General features: G+C 41.8%; 1 protein-coding gene across 3 annotated transcripts in view; it reads right to left on the bottom strand.

Annotated features, from left to right (window-relative positions):
* Positions 1-299: 299 nt before the first annotated feature.
* The window catches only part of APC (APC regulator of Wnt signaling pathway), a 170991-nt gene continuing 149914 nt past the window's right edge, over positions 300-21376 (bottom strand). For all 3 annotated transcript variants that reach the window (XM_077290378.1, XM_077290389.1, XM_077290400.1), the window contains 7 exons: positions 19227-19605; positions 17081-17176; positions 16855-16994; positions 16670-16747; positions 9203-9319; positions 8868-9082; positions 300-8771 (listed from right to left, as the gene is read on the bottom strand). In XM_077290378.1, the coding sequence (XP_077146493.1) occupies positions 2300-8771; positions 8868-9082; positions 9203-9319; positions 16670-16747; positions 16855-16994; positions 17081-17176; positions 19227-19605 (7497 nt within the window). In that variant the 3' untranslated portion in view covers positions 300-2299. The remainder of the gene's footprint in view (positions 8772-8867; positions 9083-9202; positions 9320-16669; positions 16748-16854; positions 16995-17080; positions 17177-19226; positions 19606-21376) is intronic.

The raw sequence follows: 21376 nt of genomic DNA, 5'->3' as shown, positions 1-21376 counted from the left end.
GGACATTTGGTCTGACAAATACTGAAAGGCTGCAGCCAATCAATTGCCACATGACATAACATGACCGCTGGGGGACACTGCCAGAGCACTGCTGGTCCAGGCGGTAATTGTGCCCTTTTTCTGCACTAGACTGTAGCTATTCAGAAGGGATTGTCTAGTAGTGGTCTCCGTCTCCTGAAAAGACCAGCACTAGCTTGTAGCTACAGCAATGCTGGGGGGCATAGCAGAAGTTGCCCCATTCCCCTGAGTGAATACCATCCAGATATGGTTTGATTGAAATCACTTAAACCAGACACATCACTGTTTTAATTTTTATTGCAAAAGTCATAAAATTTTCTTAGTCACGCATAGATAAACTGCCTTGACAAGAAAAAAAAAGTTAGTATTTAAATTAAAACTTTTTCCACAACCATTCAGAAATACATTATTCCCATCTTGGCTTTACATACTAATTCACTTTTATTACTAACGATACACACAGTCTGCAAGTGTGTGCAGGTTATCTGATCTGTTACTAGCTGGAGCCCTGCATTGCAGAACTCCGGCCAGCGAACAACAAAAAGGACGATCAGAGTGCAGATAGCTTTTCATAATTAATAAATAAGTTGAGTTTAGTACAAGTCAGTTCCTTTCTGGTAGTACAACTACATGTAAAAATCAGGTTAGGTGATGAAACCAGGATTTACACCAGTCGTAATAAGAAAACAAAAGTGCAAAGTATAACAAGAACGTTAACGTTACTGGAGCGGAGTGACTTCATTTGTGGAGAAAGATTTTGGCAGCAAGTGATAATTTCCATTTTTTGCAATGGCTCGATTCTAACTCACGACAGAAAATTATCTCCAGGATTTTAAAGTATATGGGGCCGATTCATCAAAGCTTTCACGCCAGAATAAAGCTGTGAAAAACTGTTACATTTTGGTGCAACTCGAGGCTGCACGAAAATTTTGCAACTTTTGCCATCTCCGCCATTTTTGACAGAGTGCGCGGAGCGACCATCGCGCATCAGAATTATGAATGGCGGCAGCGATCACTATGCCACAAAATGTATGGCTTATCATGGAGTTAAATATAAGTAGCATGGGTTGACTGCTGTCAAACAGTTTTTATTGCTCTCCGATGTCAGCAAAGGGACATTGCATTTGAAATAGTGTTGCTATGGAGACAGCCTTTTAAATTCTGTTGTCCCTAGCAACCAGTCACCAGTTACTTCGGTCTTCTGTGCAAAGTTAACAATGCTGACATAAAAGAGCAGGCAATGACATTTGGTTTAGCCAAAGCCATGTTTTCAAAATCCCTTACTAATCTCATATTAGTCAGATATTTTTTGAAAAAGATAATGGGGGCCCTTAAAGGTTATACTTGGATCAAGCAACATAATTCAGCTATGTATCTATTAAAAACAAAAAATCTAGCGCCCTGCTCCCATTAAAAAAAAATATGTGCATGCCACGTATCTTTACAGTTCACAATAAAAACACTTATGAATTTACATACAGTAATAATTTATTCAGAAATGTTCAGTTAGATTAGTCCGAGACACCATGGTCTCATCATAAAGAGCAGCCATCTCACCTCAAATACCAGGACATACACTATACAGCATAGCAGTGGGGGGGTCTACCTAATCTCTGAGAAAGCAGAGTCTACAAGGGGGTGGGGGAACTTGGCGGATGTCTATAACTGCAACACAGATTTCCTTTTTTCATTGTGGATTGTTACACAATACCTATTGTACCTATGCACATCATGAGATCACAGTACTTGGATTGTCAGATCGGTCATGCAGAAAGGCCAGCCAGGGGAGGAATTGGGAGAGCGGGAGAAAAAAAAAAATAGAAAAACAAATAAAAACACCTTTCAGTAGAAGTCACATTGCTGTTTACAGCCGCATAAGTTGCTTAGTTAAATGTATTCACAATTACTAAACCAACAGTCCGTCGGTCAGATCCTTTCAATAAAAAGGACCCAGCCACAGTTATAAAGGGTATCTGTATGGATTGCTTGAGTATTCTTGTTAACAGTATGCCTCGGTGCCCAAAAAGCTTCAAATGCTCTAAAAGACCCGATTATGGTTTATTGAAAAAGCTCTATAAATAACCTGGGTTTTATTATTTTGAAGCTGTATCAGTTATTTTACAGTAAGTGACAATATTGTGTCATGTAGTATGGCTTCCTGAACAACCCTCATCAAAAGTCAGTATTTACAGATTTTATATTTGTGTCTTTGAACAATATACACGGACATCTAAAAAATAATACATCAGTATTTCATTGCAAACAATAGTACATAGTCTTTTCAAACAGAAGTCACCAAATATGAGCCAGAATGTCTTTTGGGACTTTGTGAACCACTAGAGTCTGTAGCTTCACTCTTTGAGTCCCTTTTTTTGGAATTTGTAGCCACAGGCGTGGGGATCTGGGAAGGTCGGGCTGTGCTACCATCTGCAGTGCTTTTTCTAGGACTAGGGTTATAATTAAATGGAGTCACGCGTGCTGCAACAGTCCCACTTGGTGAACTGTGCTTGCTGGAGCTGCTGGAGCTAAAAGGAGTACGCTCTGTAACACAATTTTCATTTGTCTCTTGCCCTGACGGCTGACTGCTGATTACCGGCTTTGGGTCACTCCCTTTTGGATCTAAACTATCCAATTTAATAAAGGATTTCTGCCTATTTTCCAAAACTAGCCCATTTCCATTCCCAGAATTATGCCTTCCTTGTGAGTCTCTTACTCCCTCATCCTTTTCTCCTGGCTCTGAGATGTTGTCAATAACTGGGGGAGAATTTCCAGAAGGGGATCTCCCTGACCTAGGGTTATTGATGGGACAGTCCTCAATTCTTACCCATACATCTTCTGTTTTAGAAACTGCTGGTGCCATTTGATAGACCGTCCTAGTTTCTGCTGATTCAGCAAATGCACTTGTTCCATTATTTGCCGTGTCAAGTACTTCATTCTCCTTTATTTTTCTCCAAGTTCCTTTTGCTGATGGACAGTCTGTTTGAAATTTAGGACCTGGAAAGGAACATGGCTGTTTTTCATCTTCACTTTTTGCTTTCTCACTGGATTCAGAAGACGCAGACAAAATGGAAGATGAGCTTCCAGTTCTTCTCCAAGTGCTAACACGAGGAAGTGAAGATGAATGCTTACTGTGTTCACGCTTCCAAGTTCCCGATCGTGTAATTGGAAGCCTGGATGGTGATTCAGAATGGGACCGGCTTATGTCATGACGCTTTCGGACGTCGCCATGGTCTGATGAGGTGTTTAGGTTTGGTGGAGTTTTTCTCCATCCGCCTGATTGTACAGAATGAGTTGATAATGACATATCAGGAAAAGAAGGACTTAATACTGGTGTCTGTGACTGAGATCTTGTTGGGGAATCTGCTCTTGATGAAGATGATAAGGACTCAAATGATGCAGACTCCTCCAATTTTCTCCTTAAAGTTGGACTAGGTGCTTCCTTAATAAAAGTAGACTGACGTACTAAAGTTGGTCTTTCAGATCTATCAGATTCACTTCCACTGGATTTTGTTGAAGACATTCTAGACAGCTCTACCTTTTTAGTTGATCCAGAGTTGTTTGCATTTTGATTTAAGCCCTTTGATGCAGACTCACTTCTTGGGATACCACTGGCTGTTTTTTGTAGACTCGACTGTTTGCTCATATTCTGCTGACTTAACTGCCTACCTGGAGATGTATATGACATTCTGCCTGAGCCAGAGGATCTAGTGGATGCTGTGCTAGGGGAGGATGTTCTTGGCAACTGAGAAAATTTGTTTGGGGGACTTATCCCATTTCTGCCTGGCGAAATTGAACTTCGACCAGGTGACTGCATAGGTCTACTTAATGGTTGAGGAAAAGGTTTTGAAGGTGTAGACTCTCTTGAACCTGATCTAGATGACCCTTTACTTGGTCCACCTAATGGAGCTGATTGTCTGGTATTATAGAATGATTCAGATTTTAATGGTTTTTGCACTCTAGGAGAGCTAGTAGAGTTGTCATTAGAACTTTTGGATGATGCATTCTTTAGGACGGGAGCTTTCTTTGAAACAGGGCTTGTACTTGGAGAACTAGCACGTACACCTGGAATATGAATCATTGTTCTACCTCGAGATATCGAGGGCATATTTGCTTGTGCTGGCTGTTTACACTGACTTGAAAAATCAGAGCTGGATCGTGATTTTCCGGTAATCATACTTTTATATACCTTCTTTCCTCCTTTAATGCCTTTAGTCTCATCTTCATTTTTCTTACCCTCCAATGAACTTTTTTCTCCAGGCTTTAAAATTCTCGGCCCTTTGTTAGCAGTGATGGGTTTCTCTTCTTTGTCAGGTGTTAGATGGAAAGGGGAGCCCAACGAAATGCCAGATTTCAGTGAAAGGATCGAATCTGAGTCTGAAGATCCTTGCCGGGACAATGAGGCAGCAGCTGCTTGATGTATTCGACTGACAATTGAATTAGCGCCTTCCTGGATTGCTTTCCAGTCAAAGTTTTCAGAATCTGGAGAAAATGCATTTTCAGAGTCAGGACTTTGTAAATCTCTTAAATCAAGTGTAAGGTCTGGCTCTTCAGCAAGAATACCACCAATACTATTTGAACGGACTTTCTCATTTTCAGTTTTGTTCTTTGAGGGCTTCTTCTTCTTTGGCATTGCAGAACTAATACATTCTTGTAGCAAATCATCTTCAGAGTCAATGCTTAAAGAACTGAGAGAGCTATTACGAGAAAAGCAAACTGGGGTATCCTCAACATGAAAAGATTTAGGAGCATAGCCTGAGGTCTGAGGTCTCCGCATTTCCATTTGGGAGTCTGGTTGTTCACTTGGCTTAAGTGGCTCAATTTTTTTGTTATTATTCTCTTGATCAATATCACTTAATGAGCTAAGAGATGAATTGCGTGAAAAGCAAACAGGTGTATTTTCAATAGCAAAGTTCTGCATTTTCTCTTCTGATGCTCCCCCTTTATCTTGGCCTTTAGATGGAGGTGGAAATGAAGCCTGTTTTTGTAGTAATGATTTTGACCGATCTCTTCCAGCTATATTACTTTGCTCATGCTGTTCTTGAGCTAATGACTGCTTTGATGATGGATAATTTTTATCCTCCTTTGTGTCAGTTTCTTTCACCTCTTTGTCTTTCCGCAACTCTTCTTTTTCTTTGGAAAGATCAACATCATCTTCATCAAAGTCTAAAGAACTCAATGAATCATTTCTTGAAAAACAGTAAGGTGTTCCCTCAATTGGAGTATAGTGGTGGGGGGAATCAAAGGCAAAGCTTCCTTTTGCACGTTCTTCATTGTTTGTTAGTTTCTCATTTGCTTCTCTCGGATTTTTACTATTCTGTTTTCTTGTGTCATTGTAAGGTTTTTCAGGTATTAAACTCCTTTTTTGATCAGGGTTTTTCTTTGGCCGTCCATTTGGTTGTGTCATAGGTTTAACAGGAGAGGTTAGCTTCCTTTCATTTTCTTGTGAATTTTTATTTCCAGGAGCAGGGGAAGATGTATGATTAATTTGATCCATAATCTTTTTGACTCTATAAGGCTTGTGACTTTTACCTTTGGGCATTGCAGAGTGTATACATTCGGCCAGAATGTCACCTTCCTCATTTTTATCTTCATCTAGACGTGAAGTAGTAGTATTTTTGCCCTTTCCTACTTGTTTCTCATCTGTACTTCTCCCCTCGGTAGGTATTGTGTCCCTTTTTTCATAGTTAGCAGAAACAGGTACAGTATTAACCTGATCATTAGTTGCCAGTTCATTTGGTGGTGATTCTATCGTGAGGTCGCTAAGAGAAGTTGCTGTAGAAAAATTTATTGGTGTGCCTTCTACACAATACACTTTAGGCATATCATCTGTATGGGTGAAACTTACATGCTTTTGAGCCTGCAGTCTGTTTTGAGGAGGCAGAAGTTTATAGACTGGCAGCTGGCTTGGCTTTCTAACAGTAGGAGGAGCAGCTTTGGATGCAGCTGGTTGGGAAGATTTTTTGCTTTTCCTTGAGGATTTTGTAGGCATAGCAGATATTATACATTCCTCTAATATGTCAATATCATCATCTGTGTCATCGAGCATGTCTTTTTCTGACTCTCCTTGCTTCTTTTCCTTTTTGTTGTGACGTTCGGTTGATTCTTTTGATTTGTCAGACTCTGGTTCATTGGCTTGATCATTTTCAAATACTGGAGGCATAATTTTAAGCTCTACATCTTTAGGAATATATGGTTCGTCAAGGCTAAGAGCACTGAGGCTCGATGCACACGAAAATCCATCTGGTGTACTCTCAGTAGCAAAATGTAGCAAGGTATCAGCTTCCTGAAGCACCTGGACCCTCTGAATTGCTGCGTGCACAGCAGTCGGTTTAGTCACCTGCTCCCTTTCTTCAGTATTACTTGTTGCTTTTGGTTTACTGGTCTCTCTCTTATTTTGTGCTGCTTGAGGGGGTGGTGGAGTCTTACATCTGCTTGGTGGCATTGTTTGTCCTGGGCTGTCAGGAAGATCACTAGGACTTATAATTCCACTCACCATACCACTGCACGGTTCACTTTGCACAGAGCTAGCTATTGAATGACTTTCAAAACTATCCAGTGAGCTCACAGATGTACATCTGCTAAACATTAGAGGAGTTTCTTGGACATAATGTTCTGGTGGGCTTTTAGGTGTTTGAGCACCACTTTTTGAAGGAGATTTAGCACCTGAAGAAAATTCAACTGATTTGTGTCTTGCCGCATCAGCTGGAGACAAGTTTGATGCCTGCAGCCTGCTTGTTTTGGATCGTAAATGATGTGGTGCTGAACGAGTTTCGGTAGAAGCACCTTCTTTTGTTGTAGAATCTCTGACCTCTTTTAGTTCAGTTATTTGGAGAGTATTGTTTCCACTTTCTGCCTGGACACTTCTCCCTCTTCCTTCAATATCATCTTCAGCTGAAGACAAAGATGACAAAGAGCTGCAGCGAGAAAAGCATATAGGTGTGTCTTCAACGCAGTAGGTTTGTATGGTTTCTTGGTTAATTGAAGGAGGTTTACTTGAAGCTTGCTTCTGTCTTGTTTGTCCACTTCTGGTTTGAGCAGAACTAGGATGAAGTTGATTCTGCTGGTTTGTATTGGGTGTTGGAGTATTACTGCTGGGTGGCGCATGGTCTTTCTTAGTCCTCTGTTTGGAAGAGCTCTTTGAAAAGGAAAATGATGTCTTTTGAGTTAATGGTGGAACATCTGGTGGGTACTTTCGACTGTAATCAATGGGCTGCTCAACATGATGTTCCTCTTGGTTATATTTAGTCATATTGAAGTTGACTTGTCTGCCATCTTCCTCCTCCTGCTGCTCTTCTTCAGAATAACGTTCACCGAAATTAGTTGTTTTGTCATCATCATAATCGTCAACTTGACAGTGTGGTTTGTTAGACTTCTGATTCATTCCAATAGTAGAATTTGATCGCATTTGATCTCCTTGAGTGTTCGATGCTCTTGATCTATATGGGGAAACATTTTCTGGCTTAGTAAAGTGCGAAGAGAATTTTGTGTGTTTCTCTTCTTTGTTTTCAGGAAACACATTGTAAGACGTCTTTTGGTTCCTAGGTTGCCTTTGCTCATTTTGTTTTAGTTCATTTTCAATTAAATGTTTAGGCCTGGCCCAGCGATCATTTTGAGATGGGCTTTGTCTGCCAGAATTCAACTGCTCATCTGAGTATTTTAAGCTATAGTTTATTGGGGTGTCCAGTTCAGTGTCATTATCATCCATGTGATTAGCACTGTGTATTTTGTGAGCCAACCCTGCAGGATATTGTCCATAACTGCAAAATTTACTTTCGTCGTCCTCGGAGTAAGCCTCAATTGAAGGCTTTACTTGACCACGTTTTCCATAGCCATCAGTGCTGCCAACGCTGTTTAAGCTATCATTTGATGACATTTTAATATAGGATACAGGACATGTTCTGTTAGAATGATCTCCTTTCGTGAAACTGTATGGGTTTGTAAGGGAATGGTTTGTAGGAGTCTTTCTAGAAACAGTTCTTTCTTCCAATGCACTGTGCACTTCTGAAGTGGGTGGTGAAATTCTGTCCTCAACAAGATGAATATTTGACACCTCATCCAAAACTTTAGAAATCGGAGCAGTAGTTAATAGCTGTAATCCAATACGTTTGGATGAGTTTACTTCACTTCCTGAATGATAGGTGTTTACTCCTGGCCTTTCCCTGTCCTTTTCTGTTCTGTTACCATCACCTGCTGTCCTGGGAGAGGGTGCTGGCAAAACTGTTGCATTCATATATGGAGAAAGGACAGTCAAATTCCCAGGGTTAAAGTTGTCGGACCTGCAAATGGACTCATCATGTCTGCTAGAATCTACAGCATATTCGCTGTACATATTCTGCTTATGTCTCTGCTTATTGCGGTGAGAGGTTTTAGGACTTAGGTTATCAATGTTGTCAAAAGTTTCAGACAAATGTTGTGCGTCGAGCTCTGCTTCTAGCGCTTTCTGCTTCCGTACATGAAGAGATGGGACAGTAGATCCTGGAGACATGATATTGGCATCTTTATATTTAGCAGGTCTATTTGCCATTAGATTTCTTAAGGCTGCTGCACTGCCCATTGCTATCATTTTGTGTTTTGAATGGATGAGGTTCTTGAGCATGCTGACAGCACCCATATCCCAAAGAGCTTCCTGGTCCTTAGCATTGCGTGCAGATAAATTCCACAAGGTCCCACACGCGTTGCTGACAATGGTTAGGCTGTGTGATTTCAAGTGCTGTAATAAGGTCTGCAAGCAGCTGTTCTCCCGCAAGATTTGCCTACGATGAAACACAAAACAGAGTTAGACAATCTGCTACCAATCTGCAATCTACTTACCAATGTAAAGGTACTTCTGGCTGGTACTATAAGCAGACCTGTGGTCTTCATTAGTAGCAATCAGGCTGGATACATTTCGCAGTATTCCTCCGCCGCTCTCAATAATGGCCAATGTATTGGTCTGACTTCGGTAAGTTAACGTGCCAACTAGGAAAGCAAGGGCCCCATCCACCGAACATATGTCTGCTTTATTCTCTGTACAGTGAGCTGACAAGTTCCACAGGGCACTCAGTACACTCTTCAGTGTGGATTCCTAAAAATAAAACAAAACATTGTAATATATCATGAGAAGAATTATAACCTGTATTATTTAGATATGACAATTCTTTCATTTTAAAGAGATTAGCAGCAAGTCATATAAATGCACATTTACCTTCTTAACATCCAGTGCGCATTCTGTCAAAGCTTTAACACTGCCAACTTCACGCAAAGTCTTCTTACTGTTGACGTCGGCTCGCCAAGAAAGATTTCTGAGCACACTTGCTATTACCTGCGACAAATATTTTTGGGTTAAATACTGTCCCTTTTTGGTGTAATTCATTAATATTGCTGTCTTATTTTCTGAGTGATTTAGTCAAATGACCTGCTAACTTCCATTTTGGTCAAGCAGATCTCTGCCCTAGGTTTAACTGTAACTTAAGATTTACTTCGACTACATGACCAAAATAGCAGTAGAAACCTAGCAATAGTCAAGGTAACCCTTATGAATTAATGTGGATTTTATCTCCAGCTTTAATTAAAGGACTTTGCTGGGATTTTTTTTTTTTTTTTTTTAAATTGTGTCAAAAGACATCGTCCCAAATAAAGAAATTCCCGTTACTTACCCTTTTAAGCAGTCAGGTGACAGATATCACTCCTGGGACTAGCAAGGTCTTGGGCAGCAGCAGTCCTGGAAAGGATTTAAAGAGGCTGTCCACTACTTTAACATTGATGACCTATCGTTAGGATAAGTCATCAATGTGTGATCGGTGGGGGTGTGACACCTGGCACCCTCACCGATCAGCTGTTCTCAGTGCGGAGGCTGAAAGTGCTCAGCTACAGAGCTGTTCTGTCTACAGCACATCCACCTGCTATTAAAATCAATAGGGGCAAATGTGCAGTACACGGCCACGATCAGTAGACTGAACAGCTCTGTAACTGAGCAATTCCAGCCACCGAGAACAGCTGATCAGCAGGGGTGCAGGATGTCGCACCCCCACCGATCACACATTGATGACTTATAATAACGATAGGTCATCAATGCTAAAGTAGTGGACAACCTGCTTAAATCCTTTCCAGGACTGCTGCTCTCCAAGACCTGGCTAGTGCCAGGAGTGCCATCAGTCACCTGACCGCTGTAGCTAATCGCTGGCCTCAGCTGTGATGTTTGCATATTTGGCTCCTGACTGTTGAGGCCAGGGGTGTGCTAATGTAGGAGACATCATCACTTTGGCGAGTGGTGGATTCAAGGAGTAAATTATTCTTATTTTTAAAAATTTTAGAACATTTCTTAACCCCTTCACCCCCAAGGGTGGTTTGCACGTTAATGACCGGGCCAATTTTTACAATTCTGACCACTGTCCCTTTAGGAGGTTATAACTCTGGAACGCTTCAACGGATCTTGGCGATTCTGACATTGTTTTCTTGTGACATATTGTACTTCATGATAGTGGTAAAATTTCTTCGATATAACTTGCGTTTATTTGTGAAAAAAACGGAAATTTGGCGAAAATTTTGAAAATTTTGCAATTTTCCAACTTTGAATTTTTATGCCCTTAAATCACAGACATATGTCACGCAAAATACTTAATAAGTAACATTTCCCACATGTCTACTTTACATCAGCACAATTTTGGAACCAAAATTTTTTTTCGTTAGGGAGTTATAAGGGTTAAAAGTTGACCAGAAATTTCTCATTTTTACACCACCATTTTTTTTTAGGGACCACATCTCATTTGAAGTCATTTTGAGGGGTCTGTATGATAGAAAATACCCAAGTGTGACACCATTCTAAAAACTGCACCCCTCAAGGTGCTCAAAACCACACTCAAGAAGTTTATTAACCCTTCAGGTGTTTCACAGGAATTTTTGGAATGTTTAAATAAAAATGAACATTTAATTTTTTTTCACACAAAATTTATTTCAGCTCCAATTTGTTTTATTTTACCAAGGGTAACAGGAGAAAATAGACTGCAAAAGTTGTTGTACAATTTGTCCTGAGTACGCTGATACCCCATATGTGGGTGTAAACCATTGTTTGGGCGCATGGCAGAGCTTGGAAGGGAAGGAGCGCCATTTGACTTTTCAATGCAAAATTGACTGGAATTGAGATGGGACGCCATGTTGCGTTTGGAGAGCCCCTGATGTGCCTAAACATTGAAACCCCCTACAAGTGACACCATTTTGGAAAGTAGACCCCCTAAGGAACTTATCTAGATGTGTGGTGAGCACTTTGACCCACCAAGTGCTTCACAGAAGTTTATAATGCAGAGCCGTAAAAATAAAAAATCATATTTTTTCACAAAAATGATCTTTTCGCCCCCAATTTTTTATTTTCCCAATGGTAAGAGAAGAAATTGGTCCCCAAAAAATGTTGTGCAATTTGTCCTGAGTACGCAGATACCCCATATGTTGGGGTAAACCACTGTTTGGGCGCATGGCAGAGCTTGGAAGGGAAGGAGCGCCATTTGACTTTTCAATGCAAAATTGACTGGAATTGAGATGGGACGCCATGTTGCGTTTGGAGAGCCCCTGATGTGCCTAAACATTGAAACCCCCTACAAGTGACACCATTTTGGAAAGTAGACCCCCTAAGGAACTTATCTAGATGTGTGGTGAGCACTTTGACCCACCAAGTGCTTCACAGAAGTTTATAATGCAGAGCCGTAAAAATAAAAAATCATATTTTTTCACAAAAATGATCTTTTCGCCCCCAATTTTTTATTTTCCCAAGGGTAAGAGAAGAAATTGGTCCCCAAAAAATGTTGTGCAATTTGTCCTGAGTACGCAGATACCCCATATGTTGGGGTAAACCACTGTTTGGGCGCATGGCAGAGCTCGGAAGTGAAGGAGCGCCATTTGACTTTTCAATGCAAAATTGACTGGAATTGAGATGGGACGCCATGTTGCGTTTGGAGAGCCCCTGATGTGCCTAAACATTGAAACCTCCTACAAGTGACACCATTTTGGAAAGTAGACCCCCTAAGGAACTTATCTAGATGTGTGGTGAGCACTTTGACCCACCAAGTGCTTCACAGAAATTTATAATGCAGAGCCGTAAAAATAAAAAATCATATTTTTTCACAAAAATGATCTTTTCGCCCCCAATTTTTTATTTTCCCAAGGGTAAGAGAAGAAATTGGTCCCCAAAAAACGTTGTGCAATTTGTCCTGAGTACGCAGATACCCCATATGTTGGGGTAAACCACTGTTTGGGCGCATGGCAGAGCTTGGAAGGGAAGGAGCGCCATTTGACTTTTCAATGCAAAATTGACTGGAATTGAGATGGGACGCCATGTTGCGTTTGGAGAGCCCCTGATGTGCCTAAACATTGAAACCCCCCACAAATGACACCATTTTGGAAATTAGACCCCCTAAGGAACTTATCTAGATGTGTTTTGAGAGCTTTGCACCCCCAAGTGTTTCACTACAGATTATAACGCAGAGCCGTGAAAATAAAAATTCTTTTTTTTTTTTCACAAAAATGATTTTTTAGCCCCCAGCTTTTGTATTTTTACAAGAGTAACAGAATAAACTGGACCCCAAAAGTTGTTGTCCAATTTGTCCTGAGTACGCTGATACCCCATATATGGAGGGTAACCACTGTTTGGGCGCATGACAGAGCTCGGAAGGGAAGGAGCGCCATTTGGAATGCAGACTTAAATGGATTGGTCTGCAGGCGTCACGTTGCATTTGCAGAGCCCCTGATGTACCCAAACAGTACAAACCCCCCACAAGTGACCCCATATTGGAAACTAGACCTCCCAAGGAACTTATCTAGATGTGTTGTGAGAACTTTGAACCCCCAAGTGTTTCACTACAGTTTGTAACGCAAAGCCGTGAAAATAAAAATTCTTTTTTTTTTCACAAAAATGATTTTTTAGCCCCCAGCTTTGTATTTTTACAAGGGTAACAGAATAAATTGGACCCTAAAAGTTGTTTTCCAATTTGTCCTGAGTACGCTGATACCCCCTATGTGGGGGGTAACCACTGTTTGGGCACATGACAGAGCTCGGAAGGGAAGGAGCGCCATTTGGAATGCAGACTTAAATGGATTGGTCTGCAGGCGTCACGTTGCATTTGCAGAGCCCCTGATGTACCCAAACAGTACAAACCCCCCACAAGTGACCCCATATTGGAAACTAGACCTCCCAAGGAACTTATCTAGATGTGTTGTGAGAACTTTGAACCCCCAAGTGTTTCACTACAGTTTGTAACGCAAAGCCGTGAAAATAAAAATTCTTTTTTTTTTCACAAAAATGATTTTTTAGCCCCCAGCTTTGTATTTTTACAAGGGTAACAGAATAAATTGGACCCTAAAAGTTGTTTTCCAATTTGTCCTGAGTACGCTGATACCCCCTATGTGGGGGGTAACCACTGTTTGGGCACATGACAGAGCTCGGAAGGGAAGGAGCGCCATTTGGAATGCAGACTTAAATGGATTGGTCTGCAGGCGTCACGTTGCATTTGCAGAGCCCCTGATGTACCCAAACAGTACAAACCCCCCACAAGTGACCCCATATTGGAAACTAGACCTCCCAAGGAACTTATCTAGATGTGTTGTGAGAACTTTGAACCCCCAAGTGTTTCACTACAGTTTGTAACGCAAAGCCGTGAAAATAAAAATTCTTTTTTTTTTCACAAAAATGATTTTTTAGCCCCCAGCTTTGTATTTTTACAAGGGTAACAGAATAAATTGGACCCTAAAAGTTGTTTTCCAATTTGTCCTGAGTACGCTGATACCCCCTATGTGGGGGGTAACCACTGTTTGGGCACATGACAGAGCTCGGAAGGGAAGGAGCGCCATTTGGAATGCAGACTTAAATGGATTGGTCTGCAGGCGTCACGTTGCATTTGCAGAGCCCCTGATGTACCCAAACAGTACAAACCCCCCACAAGTGACCCCATATTGGAAACTAGACCTCCCAAGGAACTTATCTAGATGTGTTGTGAGAACTTTGAACCCCCAAGTGTTTCACTACAGTTTACAACGCAGAGCCGTGAAAATAAAACATATTTTTTTCCCACAAAAATGATTTTTAGCCCCCCAAATTTTTATTTTCCCAAGGATAGCAAGAGAACTTGGACCCCAGAAGTTGTTGTTCAATTTGTCCCGAGTACGCTGATAACCCATATGTTGGGATAAACCCCTTTTTGGACGCACGGGAGAGCTCGGAAGGGAAGGAGCACTGTTTTACTTTTTCAACGCAGAATTGGCTGGAATTGAGATCGGACGCCATGTCGCGTTTGGAGAGCCCCTGATGTGCCTGAACAGTGGAAACTCCCCAATTCTACCTGAAACCCTAACCCAAACACACCCCTAACCCTAATCCCAACGGTAACCCTAACCCTACCCCTAACCTCACCTCTAACCGTTTAATGAACATTTTCTGACAGTCATAAGTGCCACGTATTTAAGTGCCACGTATTTAAGTGCCACGTATTTAAGTGCCACGTATTTAAGTGCCACGTGTTTCAGTGCCACGTGTTTCAGTGCCACGTGTTTCAGTGCCACGATATTTCAGTGCCACGTATTTCAGTGCCACGTACTATAAATACTATAACTATGTGGTTATACGTGGCACTGAAATATCGTGGCACGTAAATACGTGGCACTTAAGTACGTGGCACTTAAGTACGTGGCACTTAAGTACGTGGCACTTAAGTACGTGGCACTTAAGTACGTGGCACTTATATACGTGGCACTTATATACGTGGCACTTATATACGTGGCCACTGAAATATCGTGGCACTTATATACGTATATAAACGTATATTTTAGTGCCACGTATTTCAGGTTAGGGGTAGGGTTAGGGGTAGGGTTTTTTTTTTTTGTTTGTTTTCTTGTGTTTTTCTATAAAAACGCATGCGTCTAAAAACGCATGCGTTTTACCACGTTTACATGCGTTTTTTCACACATGCGTTTTTTTAAAAAACGCATGCAGATAAAAACGCAAGTGTGAAACCAGACTAAAAGACGCTTTTTATAGCAAAAAAGTTTTTGCGTCTCCACATTTTGAGACCTATAATTTTTCCACATTTTGGTCCACAGAGTCATGTGAGGTCTTGTTTTTTGTGGGACGAGTTGACGTTTTTATTGGTAACATTTTCGGACACGTGACCATTTTTGATCACTTTTTATTCCGATTTTTGTGAGGCAGAATGACCAAAAACCAGCTATTCATGAATTTCTTTTGGGAGAGGCGTTTATACCGTTCCGCGTTTGGTAAAATTGATAAAGCAGTTTTATTCGTCGGGTCAGTACGATTACAGCGATATCTCATTTATATAATTTTTTTATGTTTTGGCGCTTTTATACGATAAAAACTATTTTATAGAAAAAATAATTATTTTGGTATCGCTTTATTCTCAGGACTATAACTTTTTTATTTTTTTGCTGATGATGCTGTATGGCGGCTCGTTTTTTGCGGGACAAGATGACGTTTTCAGCGGTACCATGGTTATTTATATCCGTCTTTTTGATCGCGTGTTATTCCACTTTTTGTTCGGCGGTATGGTAATAAAGCGTTGTTTTTTGCCTCGTTTTTTTTTTTTTTTTCTTACGGTGTTTACTGAAGGGGTTAACTAGTGGGGCAGTTTTATAGGTTGGGTCGTTACGGACGCGGCGATACTAAATATGTGTACTTTTATTGTTTTTTTTATTTTATTTAGATAAAGAAATGTATTTATGGGAATAATATTTTATTTTTTTTTTCATTATTTTGGAATATTTTTTTTTTTTTTTTTTTACACATTTGGAAAAAATTTTTTTTAACTTTTTTACTTTGCCCCAGGGGGGGACAATACAGATCGGTGATCTGTCAGTTTGCATAGCACTCTGACAGATCACCGATCTGAGGAAAGTGCAGGCTGCTTCACAATGCCTGCTCTGAGCAGGCGTCTGTGAAGCCACCTCCCTCCCTGCAGGACCCGGATCCGCGGCCATCTTGGATCCGGGTCTGGGAGCTGCAGGGAGGGAGGTAAGACCCTCGCAGCAACGCGATCACATCGCGTTGCTGCGGGGGGCTCAGGGAAGCCCGCAGGGAGCCCCCTCCCTGCGCGATGCTTCCCTGCACCGCCGGCACATCGCGATCATGTTTGATCGCGGTGTGCCGGGGGTTAATGTGCCGGGGGCGGTCCGTGACCGCTCCTGGCACATAGTGCCGGATGTCAGCTGTGATAATCAGCTGACACCCGGCCGCGATCGGCGGCGCTCCCCCCGTGAGCGCCGCTGATCGCGTATGACGTACTATCCCGTCGGCGGTCATACGGGCCCACCCCACCTCGACGGGATAGTACGTCAGATGTCAGGAAGGGGTTAATATTGGGCACAATTAAAACCATCCCCCAAAAAACGAATATCTGAGGCCTAGCCAAATGCTTTCACACACTGAAGTCTATGCAATGGCTCTCAGAGGACTGTGGGGTCTGTGGAGGGGCAGGGACAGATCAATATTCTAACCTTTACAAAGTCACCGCATTTTTAATTGAAGTACATTGCAGAGCGCATAGCCATAAAGTACACACCCAGTTTATAGCCCAAACTTCTGTACAGCACCATGTCCTATATGAAGCCTGAAGATGTTCCCTCTGCACTGTAATAATAATATTTTTTCATAGCGATTTATATACTGTAAGCTCACCTGCTGCAAATCTTCACTTTCAGATTTCAACTGGGCTACAAGGGCTCGCATACAGCTTTTCATTGAACATAGAGTAGCCTGAAGAGCAAACAAATGTGTGTTATAACCATACACATCTAATGAAACAAAAGGTTTACTCTGCAAGTGGCCACATAAAACTGCAAAAAATGGTAAATTATAATCACCTTGTTGGCTACATCGCCAAATGTCAAGTTGGTCAAAGCCATTCCAGCATACCGCCGCAAAGTAACACTATAGTGGTCATTAATAAGTCCATACATTTCACAGTCAACCTGCAATAGCTCGGCAATCGCCTGCAATCCTCCTGTAACAGAAAACATTGACATGTTAGAAATCACACCACTCCGCTCAGGTTTGGAGGTTATATCTGGTAGCACATCCTGATCTTACCGAGTTCATTCATTGCATGCCTATGTTCTTCATCAAAGGACAGTTTCATCAGCACACACACGGCAGGACAGATCTGGTGCTCCACAGGGGCGGGCACTGAAAACAAGGATGGCAACACAAGTAGGGTTACATATAACCTAGGTATGCAAAACTGTGAACATTTTAATGGAGGCTCTCATGTCATATACAGAACTTAATATGCAGTACGCAGATGGACCATATGTATGTAAAAGTATGGAAAGAAATAAAAAAGAGAGAGGAAACTTATACAGCTAGTCACACCTAGCAAGTGTTCACACTGGGTGTCTGTCTCCATGCCAGGGGACTAAACAGCTGATCTCCCAGGGTTCACACAAATGACAATTTCTGATGTGTGCTCCCCCACCGATCAGATTTTGATGACCTTTCCTACGAAGAGGCCAGCAATATAAAAGTCCTGAATGACGCCGTTAAAGGTATAATTTATGTATTTCAGGGAAGGTAAAGATGGAGTCTGGGCATAGTGAGGCCAAATATGCACAGGCAAAAAGCATCAGGCTAAACTTCTGCTAGTGCAAGTATGGGAATAACCCTTTCAGTGCTAACATTGATTACTCCCCAATTGTGACGATCTCAATTACCTTTGGAGAAGACATGTCCCACTATTAATCTGTGGCATAACAATACATTTGATTTAGATTTACATTTGAGAGGGATGAAAGTCCTACTATTTGAAGACTATTCCGCAGAGGTGGCAAAATGCAGGAGAGCCTTTAGTAAAATATGTGCAGCACTCTATCAAGCAAAGAAAAGCTTTGCACTGCAATACCCGGCGACACTGAGGATTTTCCAAAACGAAGGTGATAACCTCATCTACAACTCGCCAAGTGATGCAGAAAAAGATATGGAAAAAATACTGTGCAACGCAATAAACATCGAGCGAAGAAGAGGCCGTGAGGAAGACCGCTTCCCCTCAACACCAAAGCCTCAGAGGACACATGGCCAGCCCAGGTGAAGCACCATAGAAATGGACTGCACCATATACATCTTGCTCTTGACGGTTCTCCCCCCCACCACTAAACTCACCTTTCCTACAAACAGGACAATGTCTCCCCAAGATGACAGAAGTGTCCATCGGCTTCATATTTGGGGGAAGGGACCCGGTTTTTGGCAGGGTGGAGGGCAAAGAGCTGTGCAAAGGTGCTGCCCAGGGAGGAGGAGAAGATGCAGATGGCATTCTGACAATCATTTATGACATGTGGTGTGGGATGTGTTTCTTCCCACAGGTTTTTTTTTTTCTCTCTATTTTCTTTTTTTTTTTGTGGTTCTTACTTCCTCAGAACAAAGGAAAGTCCACAACACTATTAGTGGTGTAAGAAGCTAGAAATACACTACAACGTATTGAGAACTCACTGTTTGCTTGCTTTAAGGTTTTAATCTCTATCCCCTTTCATATCTTTGTTGAGTATTTTTTCTTTCTTTTCTACCCTTCTCTAACCACCTGAGAATCTCCCTTTACTCCAGAGAACCCTTAGAAGGAAAACAAAGCAAGAGGCAATAGTGACAGTGATTATGAAGATCATCTCCTGGAATGTGAAATGTGTGGAATGTGCCTAAGATCCCCGAATAAAAGAGTAAAGATACGGAGACATCTGAAAAGGTACTCGCCAGATATTGTGTTGCTTCAAGAAACCCATCTAAAGGAAGAGGATTTTTCTAGGCTCAACAAGCTGTGGGTAGGGAAAGTAGTGGGCTCGGCAGCTAGGTAGACACGCAGGGGTAGTGATACTATTCTATTGTAATTTTGTATTTAATCACTATCCTAGGAGTGTGATAAGGGAAGATGGGTTTGGGTCACCATAGAGCATGGAGAAATCTATTCAATCTACAATGTATATGGACAAGCCTGCAGTGATCCTCAACCTACTGAACAGCTGCACGACCAGCTCTTCCCTCTCCTAGTGTATCCTCACCCATCCCCTGCAGACTGTGAGCCCTCGCGAGCAGGGTCTTCCCTCCTTGTGTACCTGTTAGTGCCTTGTTTTTTGCTCATGTTTATTGTATTTGCCTATATTTGCCCCCTTTTCACATGTAAAGTGCCATGGAATAAATGGCGCTATAAAAATGTATAATAATAATAAAAATAGTAATTTAAATTCGGTCTCACTTGGGTTTTTGTCCTGGTCCATTCCTTGTTCGTGCGCCTCCTGCCATTCCCAACATGTTTCACAATAGGCTCGGATTTGTTCAAGGAGATGCAGGACTCGGATTTCCCTCCGTCCCCTCTTGTCGTCTGGCTGGGAGTGTATGATATTATGCAGAGCTGCGCTCGCTCGGGCACGTGCTTCTTTACTTCCACGGGAGTTTCCCAGGAGCACCGAATCTTTATCGTTTCCATGCAGTAATTGGATGAGTAGGGGCAGACATCCAGACTGACGCATGGCAATACAACTGTCTTGGGAGCTGGACATGGCTAGCAGAGTACGAGACATGTCGTCCTTGTCATGAGTACCGAGCATTGACAGAAGAGAATATACCATTTCCACCTAGGGATAGATTTTTTTAAATGTAAGGTTAATTTATATCTACAAAAGTCATACATTAATTAAAAATAAAATAAATGAAAAAAGGCAAGTAATAGGAGAGCAGAATGTGTCTTCGTGCTGGCCTCATATCAGATAAAGCTCTCACACAGGGCATCAGTGCCCAATTATAGTTATGTGCCTATTATGGGTACTCCCAGGCTTCACTTAGGCCAGTGATCACATCAAGAACCCTGATAAACCCTAGAAGAGTTCCACAGTTCTGACATCTTGGGGCTTTATGTCTCAGTAGTTAAATGGCCTCCGATCAGATACATAGAAGCCAACTGGTAGTTGATTAATAGCCTGTTTAGGAAAACTCAATAATAATTACCTGTTCTCTATGCATAAAACATCATGTTCTCGGCAGAACATCACCTATTTAAAGAGGAGGATGTGCTCCCGAGAACAATGATTTTAAACAATTTTATTCATGGGGTGTTTGCTGGCCAAGTTAGACAGGTCCCTCATTGGGAAATGAACACTCGTTCCCAATTATTGGTCTGTCTAAATGGTCCTAAGTTTAGCTTTTCTCTCGATTGTGCGTAGTATGTATGTTTCTACTCTCTGGAAATAACCTATTATCTCTCAAACATTTGTCTTATTCTGCTTCATACTGTTCAGAGCTGTTCACACTGGCATATTATCCCTTTCTGCCTGTTAACAGAACCAAAACTTAGATTCAGTTCTGTTAAGTGAAGCCAGCTAATGGTACAAGAAAGCCACTAAACTCAATTTGGGCATTTATGGCAGATTTCCACAAGAATTTCTAAAACGAAGGGGCAGATAAGTTGAATCGAGCAAAGCTTTCCTCGGAGACTGTAGACGAGCCCACAGACTACCCACTGAGCTTGTCTTCAGTCTTGGAGTAGAGCGGTCACTGACTACAGAGACCACATTCAAACGATCCCATAATAATCTCAATGGGGCCAAGAAGAGATCCCACAAATGCCATATAAAATCATGTTTATTAGTAAATAATTAAAATAGAACAATTGATCAATCCAAAAAATACATCAGATACCATACTAAGGGACGCCACAGAACAAAAAGAGTGTAGGTATATATATATATACTAGATGGTGGCCCGATTCTAACGCATCGGGTATTCTAGAGTATGCATGTCCACGTAGTATATTGCCCATTTACGTAGTATATTGCCCAGTCACGTAGTATATTGCCCAGCTACATAGTATACAGCACAGCGACGTAGGATATTGCGCAGCTACGTAGTATATTGCACAGAGCCACATAGTATATTGCACAGCTTTGTAGTATATTGCCCAGCCTTGTAGTATATTGCCCAGCCACGTAGTATATTACCCAGCCACGTAGTATATTGCCCAGCCACGTAGTATATTGCCCAGCCACGTAGTATACAGCAGAGCCACGTAGGATATTGCCCAGTGACGTAGTATATTACCGAGGCACGTATAGGGCCAAAAAATAAAAAATAAACATACTCACCTAACGATCCGAGGGCCCCTTGTAGTGTATCATACTCACCATTCTTGTCGCTGCTCCTCTGCGTCCTGCCTCTTCTCTTCCTGGGATCCTGTGCAGATGGTAGTGGTCGGCTTCAGGAAAATGGCCGCTGGATGCTGCGCGTGCGCAGATCGAGATCGCGGCGGCCATTTTCCTGAAGCCGAGTTCCATTGCAAGTGTCAGGGCTGGTGGGAGCAGGACCTATGAAGACGTCGCGGTCACATGACCGTGACGTCACGGCAGGTCCTTG

This window comes from Ranitomeya variabilis, chromosome 1 (assembly GCF_051348905.1).
Source record: "Ranitomeya variabilis isolate aRanVar5 chromosome 1, aRanVar5.hap1, whole genome shotgun sequence".
NCBI classification, from domain to species: Eukaryota; Metazoa; Chordata; class Amphibia; order Anura; family Dendrobatidae; genus Ranitomeya; species Ranitomeya variabilis.
Note: the sequence above shows the minus strand (reverse complement) of the source record. Positions and strands in the feature narration are given on the sequence as shown.